The 27,131-nt window shown below is 47.9% G+C and overlaps 1 protein-coding gene across 6 annotated transcripts in view; it reads left to right on the top strand.

The window, feature by feature from the left end:
• Positions 1–27,131, top strand: part of LOC113240784 (dehydrogenase/reductase SDR family member on chromosome X) — a 207,313-nt gene that overhangs the window by 132,096 nt on the left and 48,086 nt on the right. For 2 of the 6 annotated variants that reach the window (XM_026478202.4, XM_048213191.2), the window contains exon 7: positions 8,525–8,983. In XM_026478202.4, coding sequence (XP_026333987.1) covers positions 8,525–8,728 — 204 coding nt within the window. In that variant the 3' untranslated portion in view covers positions 8,729–8,983. Of the gene's footprint in view, positions 1–8,524; positions 8,984–10,057; positions 26,400–27,131 lie in introns of those variants that run through there. The other 4 variants (XM_048213190.2, XM_044391881.3, XM_044391882.3 and 1 more) reach the window with 4 other exon arrangements.

The following is a 27,131-nucleotide window of genomic DNA, read 5'->3' as shown; positions in this document are numbered from 1 at the left end:
TGGGGACACGTCGTGCCCGCTTGGATTAAACATAACCGCATGGCGGTGTCCGTACAGGAGAGAGAAGATTATGAAAGCTGTCAACTACGTCGTGGAAGAGTATTCATTACCATGGAAATGAAGTAAAAATGCGATAAGGAAACCAAACAAAGTCTGTAGCACAGCGGGGGCTGTGATGTCCTCTTTATAACGATCGCCGTGTGTGCACGTATGACTTACACGGACGCGTTTGTCTTTCTGTTCGTTTATGTCATACAGAGGCGTTATTTTATACCACGAAACCCCCATTGCTGCCTCCCTGGAAAACGTGCACTGGATTGCAAATTCCGAGCCACTCTCCTGGGCGAACCACTTCGCTCCTTGAGAGGAACCAGGAGGCTTATACGTTTGTAAAGACGCGCGGTTTAGCGCGTTCGTAAATGAAGACCGTTCTGCCTGCCTCTGCTCTGTCAGGCTCTGTGCAAGTGTAGACGAAGCTTTTCAGAGGGTGTCCGAGTGTAGACGAAGCTTTTCAGAGGGTGTGAGACCCAGTGAAGCCAGTGCTGATGCAGAAAACCTGCATCTCTCAAGTGTTGGGGCCGTCGCATTGGGGTGTCATCCGTATCCTCCTGCCTTACTGCCTCGGGATCCGTGGATACCACGAAAAAGCTTGATTCTCAGTGTTGGGTGCGTTGCGACCCCTGTGCGGAGCTCATGTCAGACAATGCCAGGCCTCTTCGAAATCACCTTATACACCAGTCTCCAACTACAAAGGATCAAATTGCCAGTGTAGAACGTGCCCACATTACAACCACCGATATGAATAGCGACGGTTGGTTCTCTTTAATGTGCATTTGAATCAACCCACTGACGGGCTCATTGGATTGCTTTTTGATGGATGAGTCAGGAGGGTCGCACGCTTAATTAATCAACTCAAGGACACCCATCCAGGGATCCCTCTCTCCACCTCTGCATCATCAGCTTCTCTCCATCATTCATCAGCATGCAAGCACACTGAATTAACAACAACCTTCAGTGGACCTTCTGTCATGCCGTAGGGACCTACCACCATGACTCTTCCACCCTGGAATGTAGGAGATCCCAGATGATCCAGAGGAGCCCCGTGTCATCACAGGGATCCTCATAAGAGAGAGGACGGAGGGTCAGAGTAGGACAAGGACAGGGGACAAGGAGACAGACTCTCGCCTGGAGCGTCCAGCAGGAACACAGCCCCTGCCAACCCCTGGGTTTTAGCCCATTGAGATTCATTTTAGACTTCTGACCTCGTAGAATTTTAAGGGGATGAATCCGTGCTGTATTAAGCCACCAGGTTTGTGATCATTCACTAAGAACGGCCAAAGGAAACTCTTGCGTTCACCTTCCTTGGATCGCAGCTGTCAAGACCACTGTCTTGTGTCTTTGCCCAGCGTGTTGGCCCCAGCTGCTTCCCTGTAAAGCAGGTGGGATAAGTCCCACCTCACAGGTATATCATGAAGATTACATCAAATCAGGTGGGCTCCCACAGGAGGCTTGGAGCGGGGAGTCAGTGCATGATGTCCGTTCAGGCTGATGACATCTCCTGCACCCCTCCAGGCGTAGGGTCATCAGTCTGATCACTGGGGCATCGGGGGCGGGGGGCATGTCCCATAGTTGCACCCAGGACTACAGGAACTCTACTAGTTATCACGTGGTTTGACTTTGAGCATTTTCATGAATGACAAAAGGACAAATGTGGTGGCAGTAGTCTGCCCTAGTGTTGGGGGCAGGAGGAGAAGGCTTTCTGGGGATGGAGCTTTGAAGGTGGATTGAAGGCTAGGCCAGGGTCCGTGAGCAATGCTGAAACTACATGTGATAGAGAACACCCTGGGGGGTGGTCAGACTGACACCACCTGCTTCTTTGCTGTGTCCCGCATCTGAACTCAAGACTGAGAAATGATCTGAGCTACTTGTGACTCACTTCTCCCAAGACCAGCTGTCCCCAGCCCTATTGCAGGCATACAAGGAGAGAAGCTTATCATGTGGTAGAAGCAATGGCCACCTTGGGATGTTAGGGCTGGGTGCCCGTTGAGAAATGTCAGTGAGGAGGTAACAGGATCAGACCCGTCCAGCCTACAAACCATCCGATGGACTGCAGGACATGGGGGCACCTGGGGTCTGCTTACAGACCACTGCACTGGTGGAGGTGATACTGGACGTGGTAGAGAGGGTGAGAACTCTTTCCGAACACTAGTCCAGAGGTAAAATCAAGACAAGTTGACTGGTTGACCCTGGGATGTGAATAAATAAAGACTCAAGGATAATTCTGGGGTTTCTCACGCAGGAAAGTGAGGGTAATGGCAGTGTCTATCCAAGAGATGGGGTGATGGGAAATGCCCAGCTGGGGATTTGGGGATGGTTGACCTGGAGGTGGGTAAGTAGGGTCTCGACTTCCAGATGCCAACTGGGCTGCCATGAATGTGTTGGTGGCTCAGGGGAGAGCAGAGTCAGGCTTCCATTTCAAAGATGAAGACAGGGAAGGAGAAGAGAACGGAAGCCATAGGCATGGGGGATGGGCCCAAAGGGAGGCGGATTAAGGACCAAGATGGAGAGGGCTGGGGTCTCTGGAAGAACCAAGATCTGGCCACCCCTTCCTTCTCCTTCCCACCCTCTGCGATGCCCCTCGCTTTGCTAATTTGTTAATTCTGGATAATAATATCTCATAAGATTGTTGTGAAAATTGCTAACATAATATATGTGACAGCATTTCCAAAACTGTAAAGCCCTATGTAATTATGTAATTATAAGGCATTCATGTTTCCCTCCAACCATACATTGCTTGCAGCTCTATTTAGCACGCTTCAAATCCCATCCTCTTTCTACCAAGTGTGCTTCGTATTTTATTATTTTTTTTTCACGTGCTTGTGCCCAACCGTCAACCACAGCCCCTGCCTGTTGTCAGCCCCGCAGCGATGGCGCTTCTTTTCAAAATTGCCTTTCTTTGCCCCGAGAGCCCACAAAACATTGGTGAGCATTTAATAAACATTTGTTGTCCTGAATTGAACTGAAACAGGGTGCACAGCTTCCAGCTCCAGCTGTGGCTTCATGCAGAGAAAACCTTTAACTATAAATACACGGAGCCCTCTTCCCTGGTCTCCCAGCGGGCATCTGGTTCTTTAGTGATCCTCCTGTCTCTGATAAAAGCGACACGACCACTCTTGGGTTTGGTTTCACATTTTAGACATCTTATAAGTCTTTAGGGATAATCTTTTTTTTACATTTTTTTTGCAAGCGATAGATAAAATGGGATATGTTATTTATGCCAGTGGAAGCATTGTTTAGAGGACCTTCTTATCTATTCAGAAGCCGACCGATTTTTCTGCACCCAGCACCCAGGAGACGAACTTTGTCGTCGTAGGAATGAGCTGGAGGCTAGCTCATCTCAACGACAGCTGCACAGGGGCCGATAATCAAATTTTGCTGGGGGCGGGGGTGATAGATCTGCAGGTGAACCATTTGATGCTGGTCTTCTGTTCTTGGTTTTCCTTGAGGCCAGAGAGAACCAGAGCCGATTTGGGTCTTTCTGCATATCTATTCTTAATTAGGTACTTTCCAGTTTGCCTCCATGGCGCTCATCACCATGGACCCGAATTCCCAGACATTTCGGACACAGCCGAGTACCTGGGTCCCAGGTACATTCCTAGAGGAGACAATTCCTACAGACGAATGAAACAAAACAAAAACAAACAGCGAGTAAGTTGTGGAATTCCGTGCTCAGCTTAGGAAAAGACTCCAGTAGGGGAGCGTGGTTATAGACACCAGCACAGAACGTCCATGTTCTTGTTAAAGAGCAGCGTGGAATGTCAGCAGTTGTGTTCCTATTGATTCCCTTTGGCAAATTAAGCTAGAGGTTCTGCCTCATTGACCCGTTTTGGTTGGCGATCATTAGCGTGTTGGAGTTTCATGAGCCTGGAGCGCTCAGCAGGTCATGGGCTCCACTGAGCTTCTGTAGGACGTGGAGTTCCATCGCCGAATGACCCGAGCAGTGATCCCAGGAAAGAAGAAAGGATTAGTAACTCTTTGCTGGGAATGAACATCCCCAGGCTTCAGCTTATTAGTCATGAAATATCATCTACATGTTCCCCATGCAAGGACGGACTGTAGAGGTCGTAGGAGAGGAAGCCTTTTCATCTTGCCTTTTTGCCAACATGGCGTCCCTCCATGAAGCGTTGATTAGCAAGGGAGAATCACAGTGCAAAAGATCTTTGAGAGCGGCAGGGCTTTATGCCGGCCCCATTAGCAGTCAACCCACGTGGTTTTCTTTGTCAGTGTGTATGTGTGGTGGCTCCCTGGGGACATCCAGCCTATGACCTGGTGCCCAGCCAGCGGTGGATTACTGTACCACAAGGCACAGGTGCAAGACGTCACGTCATAAGAACACAAAACAAATAGAAACAAAAGGAAACGTGAGCGTGGAAAGAAGTAGGAAAGCAAGTGTAAGGTGCGGGGGTTTCTCGTGCTCCCGCTGAAGGTGATTTCACGTCCACTATGACTGGTGTGCAGGGTTCTAGCTCAAAGAGATTCAGGGGGAAAAATGGGTGGTTGTTTCCACTTTGTGGTTTTTTTTTCGGAACCTAGAACACAGCCTCATTCAAATATAGATCGTGGTGTTGGGACATGTGTTCAACAGCTCGGGCGGCTTTAACGGAATCCCACACACCGGGAAGGTTTGAACAACAGGTCCTTATTCTTCATAGTCTGCAGGCTGGAAATCTGAGATCCAGGCGTGGCCAGCATTAGTTTCTCCTGAGACCTCTCTGGTGGACATGCATGGCCATCTGCCTGTGTCCTCACGTGATGGAGAGAGGAAGAGTTCTGGTGTCTCCTCCTCTTCTTGTAAGGACACCAGTCCCGTCATGGGGGCTCCCACCCTCATGACCTCATGGCACCCTAATCACCTCCATAAGGCTCCACCTGCTAATACCATCCCATTGAGAGTTAGGGCTTCCACATATGAAATGGGGACAGGGGGGCGTGCACAGTCTATAACAGGACATATGTATTCACCGGAGGCATATTTAAGAAGCATCTCCTGCCTGTTGGGGTCTTTGCTGGTCTTAGGTCTATCTGGCAGAATCTGAGCATGGTCCCCCCCCCATAACTCTGAATGCAGCAAATCAGTAGTTCCCTGGACAAGGGGTGTGCACACAGCTCGTTCCTGGGATGGACACGTGGCTGCCAGAGCTAGGTGTCATGGCAGCCCTCCACAGGCTAGCACTCCCACTCAGATAGGAGAAATTGTTTGGATATTGAATTAGTCTGCCCGGGCTGCCGTGACAACGTACCACAGACGCGGTGACTTCAACAACACACATTCATTGTCTCTCAGTCCTGGAGGGTGGGAGTCTGAGATCCAGGCGGGGCCGAGGCTGGGAGTCTGAGATCCAGGTGGGGCCGAGGCTGGTGCCTCCTGAGTCCTCTCTCCTTGGTGTGTAGACCCCGTCTTCTCCCTGTGTCCTCACGTGGTCGTCCCTCTGTGTGTGTCTGTGTCCTCATCTCTTCTTATAAGAACACAAGCCCTGTTGCATCAGGGTCCACACTAACAACCTCATTTTACCTTAATCCCCTCTTTAAAGACCCCCACTTCCAAATACAGCCCCATTCTGAGGTCCTGGGGGTGACACCTTCAACATACGTATTTGTGGGAACGCAGTCCAGCTCATTCCAGGCACTCTGGTAGATGTTCAGCCTTCCAGCTCACCAGGAAGGCTGCTGCCCAGACAGAGGTGCCCATGCAGAATGTGCCCATGCACATTCCCCCCTCTGGTTAAGCAGCTGTGGTGGCTCTCTCCCTGCTTGAGATGTTTCCTGCTGCAAGAGCTCACTTGGACTCAGAAGTCTCCCCAAACCCACTCTCCCGCCTGCATTTCCCAGCCTCTAGAATCATCTCTTGGAGAAGTCAGCACATGCTATGGGTGAGGATGTTGACCGGAGAGCTGGTGGCCCTGGGTTCAAATCCCAGCGCCTCCACCCACCAGCTGTGTGTTGTGGGGAAAAGACTAGTCTTCTCTGAGCCTCAGGTCCTCATCTGTAAAATGGGTGCTAGTGTTTGGCACAATGCCCAGCACACAGTATGGTCACCCCCGTTGTGCTGATAGTTTATCATGTGAGCACGTGTGTGTGTGCATGTGGGTCTGTGAGCACATGTGCATGCATGTGGACGAGTAGTGTGGGTGCGTGTGAGCATGTGTATATGTGCATGTTTATACGCACACATGGGTATCTCAACATTTATCATGACACCCACCCTTGTACGCGGGCACGACCTATAATAGCTCTGATGGGTGATGATTAGGATGTGATATGAGATGTAATGAGAAATAAATGAATAAAACCATCTATTTCGTGAGCTGTCACAACATTTAGGAATTAAAGAATACAAATGAAGTCTCATTTCCGTCTTCATTATAAGCCCAAGGCTTTGAAATGGTCTACAAACGATCAGCGGTTGCTTTTTTAAACGTAGCATCTATCATGTATTTAAGCACATGATAGTTGTGTAAGTGGATGTGATTAATTCTCCACAAGATGTATTAGAGCCAAGAAACAGCTCTTTCTTTGTCTGTCAGGACAGCCGGGTGCTCAGGGCCAGCTTGGGTGACTGTGCGTGTGTCTATGTGTAAATGTGTGTACAGATACGTGAGAGTGCATGTGTGCGTCCATGTGTGTGCATATGAGTACATGTGTGTGTCCACAGAGCATATGCATGTGCATGAGTATGTGTCTGTGTGTGCGTGTGAGTATGTATGTATGGGATGCTGAGTATATGTGTGTGCATGTGAACGTATGAGTGCGCCTGAGTATATATGTACATATGAATGTATGTATGCATATGGGTGTGAGTATATGCGTGTGCATGTGAGTATATATGAGTGTGCAAGAGTATGTATGTATATATGTGAATGTGTGTATGTATATGGGTGTGAGTATATGCGTGTGCATGTGAGTGAGTGTGCAAGAGTATGTATGTATATATGTGAATGTATGTGGGTGTGAGTATATGTGTGTCCATGTGAGTATATGAGTGTGCAAGAGTATGTATGTATATATGTGAATGTGTATATGTATGTGGGTGTGAGTATATGCGTCTGCATGTGAGTTTATGAGTGTGCCTGAGTATATATGTATATGTGTGAATGTATGTATGTATATGGATGTGAGTACATGTGTGTCCATGTGAGTATATGAGTGTGCAAGAGTATGTATGTATATATGTGAATGTATGTATGTGGGTGTGAGTATATGTGTGCGTGTGAGTATATGAGTGTCATGGGAGTACATGTGAATACATGTGTGCATGAGAGTTTATATGTATGATTGTGAATGTGCATGTGTGCATGGAACTATTGTGTGCATTTAAGTGTGTGTGCCTGGGAATGTATGTGTGTGCATGGGAGCATGTGTGTGTGCACACAGCTCGCAGCTGAAAATCCAGGTGTCACTTCTGACTCTCCAAAGCTCCACTACTAATAACCTACCATTGCCTAGAAGCCTGACTCATGCCATAAACAGTAGATTAACCCATATTTTGTACATTGCATGTGTTATATACTGGATTCGCACAATGGGGTAAGCTGGAGAAAGGAAACGCGGTTAAGAAAATCCTAAGGAAGAGAAAACACATTTACGGGACTGTGCTACATTTATCGAAAAAATCCTCATCTAAGCAGACCCGTGCAGTTCAAGTCTGTGTTGTGCAGGGTCAGCTGTATAGACTTACAAAGGCACATAGGAGGGTCCAGAGTGGACGGAGCGGATTGAGCAATTTCCACAAGTTGATTAAACAAGATAAGATCCTGAAAAAATCTTTATCCTGACAATAAAAAGAGAAGGGGAAATCCTGCTGGTTTCTGGATCTGGAACCATAGCCCCGGATGGAGGTGCTTTGGTTCCCACCATTTCCAATGTCTTGAGCTCCTCCTGGTTTGCCGGCACCCACTGACCACACCAACCCACTGACCACGCCAGCTCCCACCCCAAAATGCAGGGTGTCTCGTGTTCCCACATCGCCGCCTTCCGCCAGAGCCAGTTCTCCAGTCCTCACGTGTCTCCTCTGTGTTTCAAGCTTCTAGTGGGACCTTGCTTTCCCCCCTAAGCAGTGACCATAGCCTGGGAATGCTTCCATCCCCATGGGAAGCTCACTGTGCTGCCTCGACGCCAGGAACCTTTCTGCAAGGTGGTCACGTTTCACCCAGTTGCCAGTTAGTGTTGCTTAAACTCAGAGGCTCAGCCTTCATCCGCTCTGAGCCAGTTAATACGCATTTTGGGTTCATCAGGAGTTGCAGAACTTGACGGTCCACATAAAGGATTTTAATATGCATTTTTGCCTATGGAAATGGATTAACCCATCAGCTCGGCTAGGTTGTCCACGTGGCTTTCTGCTGGAGTGTCCTGACCCAGGTGATAAGCGTGCTGTGTCTTAGCCAACAGCATCGGTGGGGATCCTGAGAATCCCATGCACTCTGCTCTGAAAGCTGATGCACCCTGGCCTTCTTCCTTCTCCCCACAGACCCCAGATGAGGGAGCCTGGACGTCCGTCTACGCAGCAGTCACCCCAGACCTGGAAGGAATTGGTGGCCGCTACCTTTATAACGAGAAAGAGACCAAGTCTCTCGCGGTCACGTATGACCTAGATCTTCAAAGAGAACTGTGGGCCAGGAGTTGCCAGATGACCGGCATCACTGATGTGACCCAGGACACCTTTTCGGGGTAGCTGCCACGTGGGGGAAGACCTTGCCTTCAGTCCACCAAACACAGGTCTGTGACAGATCCCCGTGTCTGCATTTTTCCTAGCTGCCTGCCTTCAGGGCTATGTCCCCAAAGGTCTCCGGTCTGCTGTCCTGCCTTTGCAGGAAGTCAAGGACCAAAAGGAACATTGAATGTAATTCCCAAGTAGGTGGTCCTGAGCCATAAATTGTGTGCCAGATTGCTACAAGTGCCATGAACAATTAAATGCTGCCCAACCCAATTGTGCAGTCTTCCTTGTTTAGCACAGGGCAGGGACCAGGTTTAGGGAGACACATGCCAGGTAAGCAGGCACTTGCAAGGGGGCATGAACCATTGGGGCTGTAGAGGGTTTGGGGTCCACTGTGTGCTCTGTTCTTGCACTCACCCATTGTTCCAGACACCCAGCTTTGACTCATGGGTCCGTGAAACAGAGAGACATGAGCCTTCCTCGGTGTGTTGGGTCAGGGCTCAGGTGACAACCCATATTCTACTCCACACTTTGAGAGTGACCTGGTCCTGGGTGCTACCTGTAGCCCTCAGAGCTGCTCTCATGAGCTCAAGCCTGTGGGTCATGGGAATATAACCAGATGTGTCAGGGATCCTGTACAACAGGTGGGAGGAGAGCGTCCTGGGCAGCATTCCCTGTATGGTTCTCTAGGACAGGACGCGAGGGGTCTGGTCAGCACTCACCATGGAGTTCTGTAGGACAGGGAGGAGGAGAGGGGTCTGGATGGCACTCACCATGGAGTTCTGTAGGACAGGGAGGAGGGAAGGGTCTGCACAGCACTCACCATGGGTTTCTGCAGGACAGACACAAGAGAGGGGTCTGGTCGGCACTCCCCATGGGGCTCTGTAGGACAGGGAAGAGGAGAGGGGTCTGGTCGACACCATCATGGGTTTCTGTAGGACAGGGATGAGAGAGGGATCTGATGGCACTCCCCATGCGGTTCTATAGGACTGGAATGAAGAGAAGGGTCTGTAATCACTCCGTACGACATCCTGTGGGATAGGGAAAGGTGTTCCTGACTTCACTCACTATTTGTTTTGGGCAAGGGGTAAAGGAATGGGCCCTGATTTACCCCTCACCATCACATTGCCACACATGACCTTCTCCTGGGTTGTTCCCCATTCAGAATGTCAGTTAACATTTCTCTCGGCATCCTTCCTAGAGACATCTGCAGGGCCCGGTTTCTCCGTAAACCATGATACTGAAGTGGCCATAAACATAGTTGTTGCCCAGTCATGGGTGTTGTTCACAGTTCATCAGAGCCCACCTGAGCTGGACGTTTTCTTCTCGTTCCTCCCATATCTGTAGGCACAGGCAGCTCGTCTGCCAGGAACATGAAGGGTGGTCCCTGCACTGGCAGTCGGACAGAGGTGGAAGGTCTTTGGGGTTGTACCCAGTTGGTGTCTCTAGGAGTTGAATTATGACCCCCTCCAAAAGATACCTTCACATGCTCACCCCCCAGAACCTATGCATATGATTCTACATGGAGAGATTATCTTTGCGATGGAATCAAGATCTTAGGATGAGGAGATCATCCTGGCTTATCTAGATACACTCAGTGTAATCACAAGTTTCCATATCAGAACAGGTAGAGGGAGATTTGATTATAAAATAGGAAGAGGTCATGTGACCATGGAGACAGAGGCAGGAGGGACGCGACCACAAACACAGGGACACCTAGAGCCCCCAGAAGTGGGAAGAGGCAGGAAGGACTTTCCCCTGGAACCTCTGGAGGGAGCACAGCCCTGCCCCACCTGGATCTCAGCAGCCGTGTCCCACCTGGATCTCAGCCCTGCCCCACCTGGATGTCATACTTCTGGTCTTCAGAGTTGGGGGAGGATGAATTGCTGTGGTTTTTAAGCCACCAACAGATTGATGGGAATTTGTTACAGGAAACTCCTACAGTTCCTTATGGTTCTGAACATCTCCCACAGTTTACCGGGCACCATCTTTGACTTCAGGGTTCACCCTTACTCAGCCACCAGTCGGGCAAGGAAAGCTCAGTCCTCTCTCTGAGGATATTCTCAAATTCCAACATGGACAGACAAGCCACTTGAAAATGCAATGGAAAGGACATTGTGTGTGTGATGCTGGACTGCACTCTGAATTTTCAGAACAGTGACCGCTGGTCACCTGACGATCCAGTCCCTCAACTGACAGAATCTCACCGAGGACCCAAACCTGATGTCATCTCTGGGTACATGCGTGCTTTGGAATCACAGCCAGCAGCTCTTTGAGTGTGGGGTTCACACTAGACTCAGGGACAGGTGCTTTATAGATTGCCTCGTGGTTGTTCCAGGATGGATGCAATGGCACCATGAAGCAATTTAAGAATCTGCTCTCCTTCTGGAATGGAGCATGATTTAATGGGAATTTTCAACCGAGTTCAATACCCAACCTGAGCCAGACATAATCAGATTGCAACTTCCAGCCCTGAGTGCTGGCACCTCGTCACACTGCTCAGATGGTCTACGAAAGCCCTAGAGCCCAGACTGATGTCCTTTAGAACTAGAATCATGGTCAAGATGTGCCTCATCTGATTTTCTGAACAGCCAGGACTCTGCCCCAAAAAGCAGAATCTTGAATTCTGGAAGACGCCACCCTTGGAGCCAAAGACCGTACTACAGCTTGAGGCCGTCGTAAACATATGCCAGTGACTGTTATCGTTATCACAAAGGGACTTTCCAAGTAAAGGCTCAGGATGGCATGGTAGGATGGCTCCGGGCCAAGCCGACATCCTCCATCACTGAGAAAACAAGCACGCCAGGATTTGACAGATGCCACAATCCCCAAGCTGCGAAGATGCGTTCCAAGAGCAATTTGAACCTTGTAGGACCCTGGCCTCAGATTGTTCCTCCTTGTTACATGACAGCCCTTATGTTGCTGTTCCTCCCTGGTTGAGAGAGAGAGAGACAGAAACAACAACCCATCGTTCTGGAGAAGTTAGCAGGCACCCTCAACATGTGATCGTAAAATTCCTCGGTGCTCAGAGACACTTCCCAGCAGCTGGAGAAATCGTGTGGATCTCTGGGTGAGTAAAGCTGAATTTGTGGCTTGGTGGCACTGGGGATTCTGGGTTTGAGCCTGTCAGTCATGTTAGGGGAGCTGCGAGGGTCTCTGTACCCACACCAGAGTGATGACTTTCCATCCATGGGCACATGTGTTTCTCTTCTCAGTAAAGCTGTTCTTTTGTTCCTTCAGTGTAGCAACAGTGAGTTTTGTTTGGGTTCAGCAATGGGAGGGACCACTTCATTCATTCATCTATTCATTCATTCATTCATTTCTACCAAGGCCGGCTCTGAGGAAACACAAGCTTACTCAAGTTGAGTGAGAACTAGGTCTTGTCCCAAAGGAGCTGGAGGTCTGTGGTGTGCTGATAATGGCCTCCATGGATATTAGGTCCTGATCCCTGGAATCTGGGGATTTCACTGTAGAGCATAGCAGAGACTTTTAACAAGGAAGAGTGAGCTCAGCAAAGGCTGGTCCATGTAGGACACAAGCTCCGTCTGGATGCCAACTGGATGTTGAAGTCTTCTGTATCGTGAACAGGTGGCATGGGCACCTCTTGTCTTGGCTTTTTGGAAATACAACCATACAAGGCGCACTGGGCTCCCTCCAAGGTGGGCGGGTTGGGAGGCAGGATTGGGGACGCTTCTTGGTTTGGTCTATGGGTCAGGGAGGGCATGCCATGCCCATTTCCCATTGGATGTGAGCTTTGGGAAATGTGAAGTCTTGCACTGGGCACCATCATTAAGCCTTTGGGTCTCTTTCTTTCTGATGCCTCATCTACTGAATGATGATGCTAGCACAACCTCGTCTGCACCCAGGTTTGCTGAGACACGACCTATGTATGCATTCTGCTTGAGGAATGTTCAGGAATAAATATGTGACACCTATGGTTTTGCATGCAAGCTCTGGATTTAATTTGTCATTTAAGTGGAGAAATTACATTTGACCCTTGAACAGCACAAGGCTAGGGGTGACCAGCGTCTATGCACTCAAAAATCCACATGTAACTTTTGACTCCCCAAAAAACTTAATTCCTAGGAGCCTCTGTTGACCAGAAGCCTGACCAATAACATAGTCAATTAATATTTCGTATGTTCTATGTATTATATACTGTGTTCTTACAATAAACATAAGCTATAGAAAATAAAATGTGATTAAGGAAGTCATAGGAAGAGAAAATACATTTACAGGATTGTGCTATATTTATGGAAAAAATCTGCGTCCAAGTGGACCCTTGAAGTTCACACTGTGTTGTTCAAGGGTCAGCTGTAGTTGGAGTTGTATTTTCTGTCATCTGGATACCAGTATCCTAGTCAATGGGCCTTGATCCATAGCTTTTTATCAAATGCCATAAAAGCACAAACATAAACCCAGACTTAAGTCCCTCCTGCTTTCCAGCATGTGCGCTGAAGGGGGCTGTGTGCCAAACGTCTGTGCCTAGTAATGAGCTTGGGAGTTCTCCGGCTCTGAGGTTCCTTTCAAGGAAGGACGTTCTCTGGTTCAGGAATAGAGATTTACCAATGTGTGCCTTTATTGCTAATGTACCATTTGTGGTTATATCAGTTGCCTAATTTCTTCCTTTCATTCTGGGATGTATCATCTGACTCTCTGATTTTTTTTAATGTTTTTTTATTATATTATGTTAGTCACCATACAGTACATCCCTGGTTTCTGATGTAAAGTTCGATGATTCATTAGTGCACCGGGTGTTATGCGCAACTAATGACTTTCTGATTTGATGGATGCCATTTGTTCTTGATTTCCGTATGTCCAGTTGAAGCCTCCTGTGTCACTCATTTCTCCCTCTGGCTTGGTCTACATCTCATAGGTATACACGGCTGTCCTTGTCTTCATGTTTTCCTCTTGAGCCTGTGGTTTACTCAAAATGGTGTCTTAAAAATTCCCAGATAGAGAGGCACCTGGATGGCTCAGTCAGTGGAGCATCTGACTCTTGATCTCAGCTCAGGTCTGGATCTCAGGGTCATGAGTTCAAGCCCTGTGTTGGGCTCCATGCTGGGCATGGAGCCTACTTTAAAAAAAAAAAAAGAAGAAGTCCCAGATAGGTAGAATTAAAAATAATAATTTTACTGTCATGGATCCAGCAATGCATTAAAAATTTTGCTTGCTCTGTTTCATCCGAGACCTACTTATGTTGTCCTTCGAAGACCCTGCGGTACAGCTGGTCTACCATGGTGTCAGGTGTGGTTCAATGAGATTTCATTCAAAATATCTCAGAGAAAATCATAGCATGGTAACTAAAAGGACCATTTTTTTAGGGCGAGAATATTCATTTTATTTTTCTAACTTCATTGAGGTATAACTTAGCAAAAATGTATATATTCAATGTGTAAGGCACGATGTTTTGACTTAATTTACACTCTGAGATGTCTATTGGCCATGACTTGGGCAAAGAGTGTCCTATTATGTTGAATGGGTCTTTTTTTAAAGATTTTATTTATTTACTTATTTATTTGAGAGAGAGAGAGAGAGTGAGTGTGGGGGAGGAGCAGAAGGAGAGGGACATGCAAACTCCACGCTGAGCGTAGAGCGTGACACTGCGCTCGATCTCACGGCCCCGAGATCATGACGTGAGCTGAAATCAAGAGTCAGTCAAATGGACTGAGCCACCTGGGTGCTCCTCAGTGGGTCCTTTTTATGGTCCTCACACTCATAAGAGGTGGTAATAGAATGGAGTGAAGGCTGCAGAAGATCTTGCCTATGTGAGTAATGCTGCCATTGTGAGTTGGGTCCAAGTCGCGTGCACCTGATGAATTGGCTTGCCTTCCTAATGGCCCAGTGGTCTTCAACGCTGGTTGTTCTCCACGTGGTTCATGGAAAGGTAGAGAAGGGCACACCGAAAACAAATCAAAACAAAACAAAAAGCTGCCATTCACATTTAGCTGGGGCAGGCCAACATGGTAGACGTGTTGCAATACACCGGACAGGGCTACTTAGTGTACAGTGTCCCCCCACCCCCATGACTTCTCAATGTCATGCCCAGATGTCCATGCAGGTGAATATCCCATGTGTCATGAACCTGAGCCTAGAACTTAATTCTGTTGACATATAAATGCAATCATTGAATTTTCCAGGCAAGCAGCCACTGCATTAACTACAAGATTGTCCTTGGTTGCATTGTTCACCATTTGCAGAAATGCAGATGGCAGCTCGTGGCATTTGAGTTACTAATGCAGCAGGCCTGGGGCAGCCTCTGTTTGCCGCTGGCACCTTCTTGGGGATCCAACATGCCGAGGCAAGCATCTTACTGCTTCATCATCTCCAAACATTGACATGTTTAAATGCCTATCACTTTATTGTAAATTGTATTATGTGGACATGATGTGACTACTATTACATTTGTCCATAGGTGTAAGTATCTATGATCTCATTTTTAGATAGTGGGAGCACATTAAAAATACATTTGCAGAGTGCCTAGCTGGCTCTGTCCGTAGAACCATGCAACTCTTGATCTCCGGGTTGTGAGTTCGAGCCCTAGGTTGGGCACAAAGGCTACTTTAAAAAATGCATTAGCATATATCCCTACAACAGAATATTATTTGACCATGAAAAAGGAATGCCGCACCCATACACACACCATGAACCAGCCTCAAAAACACCATGACTAAAAGAAGCCAGATACAAAAGATCCCGTGGTGTATGGTGCCATTTCTATGAAATATCCAGAATAGTGAAATCCATAGACCTAGAGATGTTAGTGGTTCCTGAGGGCTCGGGCGAGGGATGGAGCTTGACTGCTAATGGGGACAGGGTCTCCTTTTTGTGGGATGAGAAAGTTCTGGAACCAGATAGAGGCAGTGGTTGCACAACACAGTGAGTGTGCTAAATGCGTCCGAGTGTACATTTTAGATGGTTAATTGTATCTCAGATCAAAATATTTGCTATGAAGAGCGCGCAAAGCACCTCAAAGCAAGACTATGCTTTTCTTCTTGGGCCCACACTGGGTGCCCACACGAATCGCTCTGAATTGCACCAAACTGCCCGATGCCCCAGCGTGAGTGTTGCTGACTCTCCACTTTTCATTTCTCCAAATGCAGAGAATGCTTCAGGAATCACCCCTTTCGGGGCAGCTCTTCTGAGCCGTGATTTCCAATGGGGTGAGAAGCCCATGCTTTTGGAGACGTCTAGATGGGTGAGGTGATTGGCATAGCATGATTACCAATTCTCAGGAGCTGCCGCGATCGTCCTGATTTTCCCAGAATAGGGAGTACGCCCAACTCCCAGAATAAGGATTGTGCCCAACTCCCGTCTGCTTAAACAAAGAGCTTGACATGGATGCAGGGAGCAGCCCCCCAGTGGGTGTTTGGTTGTCCGTCTTGTCGTAGAGATCCGACAAGCCTCGAGGTAATGTGTTTTTTGGCTCCGTCTGGTCAAAAATAATGTGTGTGGGGTATTAGGGATTTCAGACAAGGTTGGCTCATGAGAGGGGAGGCGCCGCTAGCAGCTAGGAAGCCAACATGTCACTGCAGGAGATTCCAGCATCACCTCATTTACCCTCTGTGACACCTGCAAATGAGGTGATCCCATCCCCGCATTAATGTGGATAAAAGCAGAGGGCAAAGGTGTTCTGCAGCACCCCCCTTCCCTTAGCCTCCGTCCACCAGACCGTTACATGTGCTCTTTCCACGCGTGACGTTGGGACAACAGGTGCTTTGAACACGGCTCTCAAGACACTCTCGGCGATGGCACATCTCGCTTCTCAAATATAAAATCCTGCAACATGTCCAGTCATTCCTTTGCATGTAGAATCAAGGGTCCCAGAGAGAAAAGCACTCCTCCTCTCTTCAAAGACATATCTTCCTTATTCTGATGTTTTCCATCCTTGTGGATTTAGAAAGTGTAATATCTGGGCAGTCTAGTCTCAGAACCGCCGAGAGCTGAAAGCAGACCCTCCCTCTTCAGCCCCTGGGTTGGCCTCTCCTCCCTGGTCTGAATATAAATGGCTGCAGGCAGCTTTGCTTCTTTCTCTTTGACCTTCCCTCGGGCATCACTGGCAAAGGCTAGCAGCTTTAATGCTGCCTTCTCGCAAAACTCCTGCTTCCTTGGAAGACGCTGGCTCCTTACCTCTGACAGAAAAGGGGAGCCCGTGAACCGAAGAGTTCCAGCAGCCTTCATTCAACGTGGGAGCGAACGGATCCAGTTTGGTTTCATCGTTTTCTCCACGTCTTTGAAATTCTTTCCATGGAAGCTTTTATGAGCACCAACGCAGAGAGAAATACGTCGGTCAGTTCCCTAGGGATCAAGGACAGGAGAGGCGCCACCCAAATGCGGCCCTTCCCTGGCTGCAGGGAGTTACGTAACTGTCCCAGATGATGACCGCAACTCAAGATGCTGTCAGAAAGTGCAGGATTTGGGGCGCCTGGGTGGCACAGGGGTTAAGAGTCTGCCTTCGGCTTAGGGCGTGATCCCGGCGTTATGGGATCGAGCCCCACATCCAGCTCCATGCTCCGCTGGGAGCCTGCTTCTTCCTCTCCCACTCCCCCTGCTTCTGTTCCCTCTCTCGCTGGCTGTCTCTATCTCTGTCAAATAAATAAATAAAATCTTTAAAAAAAAAAAAAAAGAGAGAGAAAGTGCAGGATTTGCTTTCAGGATGTGCCTTGGCTGTTAGGAAAAACAGCTCATGGTGAAGTTACATACACAAAATAATTTCCCGACGTAAACGACCAAAAGCTTCGCCAGCCAGCACAAATAACTGGTGGGATATGGATGTGCCCGAGCAGAAATTGGGTGGGATCAGCAGTTTATAAATCATCAGCCTGAGGTCCGGACAGACCCAGGAAACACAGCCATATGGGCGGACCTTGGGTTTTTCACAAATTTGATTCATATATTCACATGCAAATGCATATATATGTGAAGCTGTGATGTATCCATGAGACAAATTTGTGTAATATGTGAATTAGACGCAGGCACACATATATAGGCATAATTTGTGTGGGAGGTTATTATTGGGTGTGCCCAGGTATAGCAGGTATTCTCCACCTGGACAAGATTGGTATTTTGGGTTGGTTTATTCTCTGGGGTGGGGCATGCTGGGCACTGTAGGGTGTTGGTCTCCACGCACCAGATGCCAGAAGCACCCGCCCCCCGCAATTGTGACAATCAAAAATGTCCCCAGACATCAGCAAGTGTCACCCAGGGAGTAAAAACTTGTCTCTGGTTGCAAACCACTGCCATACCTGATGGATGGATGAATGGATGGATGGATGGATAGATAGATACATAGATTTGATCAATGGATGGATAGATGATGATGATAGATGATAGATAGATAGATAGATAGATAGATAGATAGATACGATGGATGATAGATGATGGGTGGATAGATAAATGATGGATGGATGGATAGATAGATAATGGATGGATAGATGGTGGATGGATAGGTATATGATGGATAGATACATAGATGATAGAAGGATATATGGGTGAATGGATGAATACATAGATTGAAGGATGGATGGATAGATAGATGATGGATGGATAGATGATAGATAGATAGATAGATAGATAGATAGATAGATAGATAGATAGATAATACATAGATGATGGATGATAGATGATGGATAGATAGATGATAGATAGGTAGATAGATAGATAGATAGATAGATAGATAGATAGATAGATAGATAATGGATAGACAGACAGATGGACAGATAGACATTCAGAATCTGTTATGCTGAGACAGGTGTCTCCACCTTAGTACTATTAACGTCTGGGGCTGAATAACTCTCTGATGTGGGGCGTCCTGGGTACTGTCAAGTGTGGAGCAGTGTCCCTGGTCTCCACCCTGGCCAGTGACAGCCCCCTCATTGTGACAGTCTGCAGGTGTCCCCTGGGGGGCGAATTGCTCCCTTTGCTTAACCACAGAGCCACCCCAAATACAACGCAGTTCCAGACGTTTCAAGCTGTGTGCACTAGATTTTACAGTTGCAGAGCTGAAGACCCCATTAACATTCCAAGTGAGTTATGACTTCGTTCCAGGCCAAAAATGAAGAAATAAATTTTTAAAACAGCCCCTGAGATCCACAGAATCCCATGAGCACTTCTGCTTATTTTTCAGAGAAGAGATGTCCTGGGGTGACACTCTCAGAGCGCTGAGGGTCTGGGATGCTGGGGAGAGGCCGGTGGGAGTGCATCCCAGCCCCACCTGAGAGCGTGTACGCTCAGACCAGGTACCCCTCTCTAACGCAGCGTCCACATCTGTGCAGCACTGATACCTACCCAAGAACCGTGATTAGTAATGTAAGCAGATCAAGGCAAGAGTGTCTGTAGCACCAACTGGTAATTCCACACTGGCCTTCCTCCCTTCCCATTTTCCCGGGACTGCTTTCAGCTCAGTTCTGAGCTCTGGGCCCAGCTTGGCGAGGGACACTGGCTGTTTGTCCCTCCTGCGGGCTTTCAGGGCCGATGCCACACCCAGCAGGCAGATCATTTCACCCGTGCCCCAGTGCACATCTGTGGACGAGTACATCATACAGTCCCATTATGTATTCCACAGCAAATAACCAATTTAAAGGGAAGGCATAAAAATGAATGCAACTAGCACTCACAGTTCTAACCCACTGGGTGCGTTTGCGTGCTCTGTCTAGAGCAAGACATTTTTTCACCTAGGGGTTTTCAAACAAAAAAAAAAATTGTTTTTAATTTTAAATTGTTGTAAAATACACACAGCATTTGCCGTCTTAATCATTTTTTAGTGCACAGCTCAGAGGCATCAAGCACATCCACACTGTTGTGCAACCATCCCCACCATCCGTTTCCAGAACTTTCCATCTCCCCAAACTGAAGCTCTATCCCCATGAAACACTAACTCCCCATCCCCCTCCCCAGGCCCTGGCCCCACCATCTACTCTTGGTCTCTATGGATGGGACTCCTCTAGGGACCCCATATGTGTGGAATCACACAGGATTTGTCCTTCTGTATCTGGTTTATGTCACTGAGCACCATGTCCTCAAGGTCCATCCACGTCATAACAGGTGTCAGAATGTCCTTCTTCTTCAAGGCTGAGTCGTATCCCATTCTATGCATGGACCACATGCTGTTTATCCATCCATCCATCTATCCATCATTCATCCATCCATCCATCCACTCAACCATCCATCCATCTATCCATCCATCCATCCATCCTTCCATCCACACATCCATCCATCCATCCATCCATCCATCCATCCATCCTTCCATCCACACATCCATCCATCCATCCATCCATCCATCCATCCATCCATCCCTGGACACTTGGATTGCTTCCACTTCTTGGCCATTGTGAATCATACTGCTATGAACACAGGTGTGCAAATATCTGTGAGTCCCTGCTTTCACTTCTTCTGGATAAATACCCAGTCATGGAATTGCGGGATCATATGGTCAATCTCTTTTCAAACTTTTGAACACCTGCAGATCTTCTAAACATTTACACACAGTACAACATTCACCAAGTCTTGGAGTAGAGTCCTGTGAGCCTTAACACATGTTCAGATTCATGTAACTACCCCCAGCAGGATTCAGAACTTTTCCATCATCCCGGACAATTCCCTTCTCCCCCTGCCCCTGAATTCACAGTCTGGCGTTTTGTCGAGCAAGAATTGCGGACAACCACCGCTGTGTTTTCTCTCCTTCTGTTTGCCTTTTCCACAACGTGGTATAAATGACCCCAGGCAGTAGTTAGCCCTTTGACATTGTCTTTCTCTACTCCTCGATGTGTTTTTGACTCCCGACAGGGTTGTGCATACAACAGTGGTCCCTCCCCTTTTGTGGCTGAGTGGTGTCCCATTGTATGCATGCCCCACCGTGCTTCATCCGTTCCCCACTCTGGGCTGTTTCCCCTCTGGGGCGAGTTAGGCAGAATGCTGCTCTCAACATTCACATCCAGGTTTTCCTTGAACGTACGTTGTTACTGCTCTTGGGTAAATACCTAGCAGTGGGATTGCTGGATCCCCCAGGAAGTATACACTTCACTCAAAGACACCGACAAACTGGTTTCCAGAGACATGCTGCCATTTGCATTCCCACCAGCAACGAATGCGTGAGCCTTCCAGCTGCTGCACGTCCTCACCAGCACTGGGTGTGATGAGTACTTCTAGTTCAGTTGTTCCATCCCCTGTGTCGTGGTGCCTCCTGGTACTGCTCATGTGCACCTTTTCGTGTAATCTAGGGGCTTATCATGAGCATTTTTCAGTGATTTTTTTAATATAGATTCTAAACCAACATTGTGATAAGTGACAGAAGCCACACACAAAATAGCACATAGCATATGATTCCATTTATAGAAGAAACACCCAGAATAGGCGAATCCATAGAAACAGAAAGTGAATCCGTGGTTGTCAGGGGGATGGGGTGCGACTGCTCACGGGAATGGGCTCTCCCTTTGAGGGAATGAGAATGTTCTGGAACCGGATACGTGTACTGGTTGCACAACGTGATAAATGTACTTAAATCCAACTAACTTGTTTGCTTTACATTGGTTGCTTTTATGGGATGTAAATATATATATTAAACTGGGAGTAACTATTTTTTCTCTCTCTCACCTAATACAAAGAAAAGAAAGAACCCTGTTCTCAATAAAACATTACCTGGATACCATTACCAGATTTTTCCCCCTACTTGGGAATAAAATCACGTGTGCATTATGAAATCCTGCGCAGTGTACCTGGTACTGTCTAGATGAACACGTGTGGCAGTCAGGTCAGCCAGTGTCTGGACACTCCATATTTGGGGAACCTTTCCCATCTCATGGGAAGCCCCCATGTCCCACTCCCTTCTGGGATGTGGCAAAGGCATGGTCCTCTCTTCCTTACACTTCTCTATGAAGGAGACACCTGCCTAGCAGGGAAGACCCATGCAAGTCTGGTGACGTATAGGTGGGGTCCATGGTCCTCTCAAGCTGGCAGAGGCATGGTCTTTCCAGGCAGTGGGAGGATGGGGTCTGGCAGCATCCACCTGGCTTCTCCCAGTACATGGGGCATGGCCTCAGTTGGACCCTGCTCTCTCTCTCTTCCACCTTTGAACTGTACATTCTCCAAGCCACCTGTTACTTTCCCTTCTAAGACTCGACTTGTATTTGTGTGCACCTGATTTTAAGGCCTGAACAAGAGTTGTATCATAGCCTGTATCCAAAAACCCAGCGTCTACAAGAGAAGGGCTTATCCACTGCAGTCCAACACCCAGAAAGGTCATTTGTACCATTTCAGTGCAGAAAGCATATGGACCTACTTGTAGCATCTGTTACTTCTTTCCTGCAACCAGATGGCACATGGGATGCTCAGAGGCAATAAGAATCATGCAGCCTGTGGAAATGGGCAAGAGAAAAATACCATGCCCCTTTTCCGTGTCCTGCATGAGCATTTGTTGAATGAAACCATCTGGGGGCACCTGACCGTCAGCAATTGTAACCTTGTATGAATCTATGGTTATAGATTAGGGCTCAACTCTTACCGACTAATGTGGGAACTTGCAGATGATGGGTAGTTTATCAGTTAAATCCTGCTGGAGAGAAGAGATGACCCTAAAGTTATGGGGGTTTTGCCCTGTAGGACATTCACTTGCTTTGTACCTGCTTTTTGGCATCACATTCCAGCATCCTGACCGTGTATCTACCAACCCCTCCAGCCTCCATAGAACCTCTATTGATGTCTTAATGCTTGTGAAGCACCCTCATCTAAAAAAAACATCATCGATACGCCTCATGGTATGTTTGTAGGAGAATCGTGCCTTCAAGTTGCTGAAAATCGTACCTTAATGCCATAAACCATACAAGGACTGGACAGGGAGACAGTGGGTGTGTCCTGGGGGGTGCTTCCTAACGGACGATCCTGTTTTACTCCAGAATCCACCAACACCACTTGCTCTGCAAATGTTTTTTCCTGCTTATGGTGAGCTGAATAATGGTCCTCATGAAGAGGGAGGTGGGAAGGTCAGATAGAGAGAAGGCAACAGGATGTCAAAAGCAGACGTTTAATGACATAGCCTGCTGGTCTTGCACGGAGGAACCAGGAATGGAGGAATATGAAGAACTCAGCTCTAGAAACTGCACAAAGGTGGGAAAAAGGATTGTCCCCTGTGGCCCCCGGGAGGACCCAGCCATGCCGGAGCCTTGATTTTAGCCCCATGAGAGCCATTTTTCAGACTCCTGGCCTCCAGAATGGCAGGACCACACCTGTGAGAAGAGACTGATTCATCTTCCAGGGACTCATACGTGCTCATCACTCAGGTGCATGCAGAGAATGCAAACCTTTCCTGATTCTGGGCATTCCTTCCAACCTTGTGAGGTTTTGCTGTTCCTTGATGGGAAAGGAGTTGAAATCAGTCACAACACAGATACCTAAGAGGGTCTTTGGTGTCATGGGGGCTTGCAAAGCGGGATGTCGCCGAGAATGGGTCTCTGTACCCATCCTTCTCCTCCGTTTTGTCTCCTTTGCTATAGGGTACTGTCTTCTCCACACAGTGCGTGCTCCAACCTCCTGGGTTTCTACGTGTCTGACTCCCATCTGTCTGATACCCACCACACTGTGACTTCTGCCAGTCCTTTGGGCATTAATTTAGCTATTTTCACAGAGACACCATTTCTGACATCCAAGTGCCCAGCTCCACTGGGGCTTAGCCCCCAGCCAAGGGCACAGATGCCGAGCATGCAGTCAGAACTGGGGCGCTGCGGCTGTGCTGCAGACCATATTAGTAAGTGATGCTCCATGCTTCCAGCTTCCCAAGCAGAGATTCGGACTCTGTCCCTCGGAAATTCTGCAAGTCACTCTGGGTCCGTGCATTGGCCAATAGGGACAATAAGCCAGCAGGAAAAGAAAAAGAAAGAACAAGAAAAAAGAAATGCCTTCTCTTAAAGATGAAGTAGAATGGTACAATTTAGATGTGGCGGCTGTCCGTACAGGTGTCCACCTGTGGATCGATAGCACCTGTCCACCGCCCCCTGTGCATCACCTGACATTCTGGATAGAGGTTCTCATATAAGCACAACCTGGGTGGGATGGGGGAGCCTCAAATCATCTCTCTGATCTTCCTCTCTCAAAGCCAGGGAGCAGAGACATCTTACATTCTGACGCTGTCTACAAGATGAATTTTCAAATACTGGATTTCTGTAAAAGGTCAGGGTCCTGCAGGAATCGCCCCTGAATCAGATGCCATAATATGGCCCTGCGTGCCTGGAAACAACACCTTCCCTGAAGCCCGAGCAACTATGAGGTCGTGGCGATTCTGACTGCAGCTTTTCAGACACACAGTCTGATTCAGGGACTACCCTGCACCTGAGTGCATGCTTTTGAGGGGCTGTCCCCAGCCCTCTGTTTTGGCAGCAAAGATTCAGTCTCTTAAGATGCCTTCATCTGGTAGACCAGCGCTTCTTTGCTTGGAGACTACTGATATCTGGGGGGATGACTCTGATGTGGGGCATCCTGTGCAATGTAGGGCGATGAGCAGCGTCTCTGCTCTGCACCCCACAACTGCCAGTTCCACTCCCCTGTCCCATTGTGACAACCAACAGTGTCTCCAGGCATTGCCTAGTGTCCCTTGGGGACACAATCTTTCCCAGTTTTTAACCACTATCAAAGATAGATGATAGATAGATAGATAGATAGATAGATAGATAGATAGATAGATAGATATGATGGATGGATGGAAAGAAGGAAGGAAGGAAGATTGGATGGATGATAGATAGATGATAGATAGATAGATAGATAGATAGATAGATAGATAGATAGATAGATGATAGATAGATATGATGGATGGATGGATGGATGGATGGATGGATGAGTGGATGGATGGATGAATGGATGGAAAGAAGGAAGGAAGGAAGATTGGATGGATGGATGATAGATAGATAGATAGATAGATAGATAGATACATTGATAGATACATAGATAAGATAGAAGGGTGGGTGGCTGGATGGGTGGATGGACAGGTGTGCGGGTGTGTCAATAGATAGATAGAAGATAGATAGATGATAGATAGATAGATAGATAGATAGATAGATAGATAGATAGATAGATATGATGGATGGGTGGATAGATAGATAAAATGAATGGATAGATACATAGATAGATAAGATAGAAGGGTGGGTGGCTGGATGGATGGGTGGATGGATAGGAGTGTGGGTGTGTCAATGGATGGATAGATAGATGATAGATATGATGGAGGGATGGATGAATGGAAGGATAGATAGATACATACATAGATATAAATACATGCAGAAATGGATCTCCATATGGATATAAACATAAACACAGAGAATGATGAGCACCAAGAGAAATGTGAAGTCAGGTAAGGCATAGAAGCAGGGGGAGAGAGTTGATAGAGGGTCAGAGAAGGGGTGATATTTAAGCAAAGAGCTCCTTGATGGGAAGGCATGGGTCCTACATATATCTGTGATGGCAGAGTGCTCCATGAGGATGCACAAGGCCCTGAGGTAGTTATTGGTTTGGTGATTCCTGAAGCAAAGGAGACTCATGTCACTGGAGTGTTGGGAGATCAAGTCCAGGAGAATGACGTGACTCAGGTTGGAAAGATCTCTCTCCAGTAGCCCCAGCATGTGGGAATTGAGGGCAACAAGGGGGTATTTTCAGTACAAAGGAAAAAAAGGTGGGACAGTGGGTGGAGCTGAGCTAATGAGAGCAAGGAAGGCTGGGAGGCAGGTTCCGAACAGAGGCACATCCGTTGGTGAACAAGCAGAGTGCACCTTCAGATCTCCCCAGGGCCACAACTCTTGGCTGGAGCCTCTGGACATTGGGTGGTGATGGGGTCACCCAAGATCACATGTGAACTCCTTCAGGCTCTTGGGCGTGCCTTGCCCACAGAGGCACTTGATGCAAGCTAGTGGGGAATGACTGGTGAGGATCTGGATTCCGGGGACAGATGGTGACATGACAAGCCACGTTTGGGGCTCAGTGGGGTTCTCATTATGGCATCCACCTGAAGGATGGCTTCCAGTGGCTTCCCAGCAAGGACGTCCGATCGTCACCGAGTGCTCCATAAAGACCAGCACAGGCGGGAGGGTGAGGGGGCTGCACAAAGGAGCCCAAGCAGGTGGCCCAGCAGAGCTCTAGGCAGATGCAGATAATGGCTCAAAAGTGAGCTCTGACGCAGAGGAGTGTCTCATGGTGACTAGTGGGAAGCCAGAAATGAGGATGGGTCCAAAGGCTTGGGTTTCCGAGCTGGAAGGAGGCCCAGGAGCCATGAAGATAGAGAGATGGTTAACAGCACGTCATATAAACGGCATGACTTCATCATGGCATTGCCGCTGCCTGCTTCTGTGCCCACGGCCCCGGGAGACCTGTGTAACCACGCTGTGCCTTGGTGTGTCATTCTGTAAAGCAGGAACCATAAAAGCCCCAGAGTAATGAGAAATGATGGGAGCAGGTGCTTAATATGGTGACTGTCATTGTCACATTGTGGTTGAGTCTTTTCTCCTTAGTGGAACAGGACAGGGAAGTGAGACAGCAGAGTTATAAAACCAGAGAGCACGTCGTAGGTCACTGCCTCCCGCAGAGCAGGTCATGGGTCAGTATATCCCGAGGCTGCCTGTGAGCTTGAAAGAAGGCTCTTTCCCTCAAATGGCACCCTAGGAAGACAGAGGTAACCCCTGACAACAGAAGTTGGAAGAGAGGGACTGGTTTAGAAAAAGAAGAGAGATTTTATAGTGGATTCACTGCATTTGAAGGGGACGTCCAAACATAAACACGTTGACTTTGTTTTATATTGTAAATGTTGCGAGGTGTTTCAGGGTTTGTATGTATGCATGCGTGTGTGAAAGCGTGCATGGCTGTGTGGATGCATGTGTGCAATGCTTTGTGCATCGATGTTCACATGGGTGCGTGCATGCATGAATGTGTGCACGAGGGTGTGAATGGCTGTGCAAGATTAAATATATGTGTGCAGACTATACACGCATGAATCTATCTGCACATGTGTGCAAGCATGCATGAACACGTGTGATGAGTAAATGTATCTGGAGGTGTGTGCTGCATGTATGCATCTATGTGCAGACATGTGCATGCGTGTCTGTATGAATGAGTGCACACGTGTGATGTGTGTGCAGGATTAAATGTATGTATGTGTGACAAGCGCATGCATTTCTATGCACATGTGTGCACGCATGTATGTCCAGATGAGTCTAGAGGATGAGTAAATACGTGTGCAGGTGTGAGCTGTATGTATGCATATTCATATATATGCATGCATGTATGAATGTGTGTGCACGAGTGTGTGAGTGCCGTGTGCACGTGTGCACTGCATGTATGCATCTAGGGCCACATGTGTGTGAGTGGGTGTGCCTGGGTATGAGTAGATACTGAGAAAACAGAGCTGCAGGAAGGCACAGGAAGCCAGCGTAAAGGCACAGTTGCACACAACATA

Source organism: Ursus arctos, chromosome X (genome assembly GCF_023065955.2).
Source record: "Ursus arctos isolate Adak ecotype North America chromosome X, UrsArc2.0, whole genome shotgun sequence".
Taxonomy (NCBI): domain Eukaryota; kingdom Metazoa; phylum Chordata; class Mammalia; order Carnivora; family Ursidae; genus Ursus; species Ursus arctos.
This window is presented reverse-complemented; position numbering and strand designations above follow the sequence as displayed.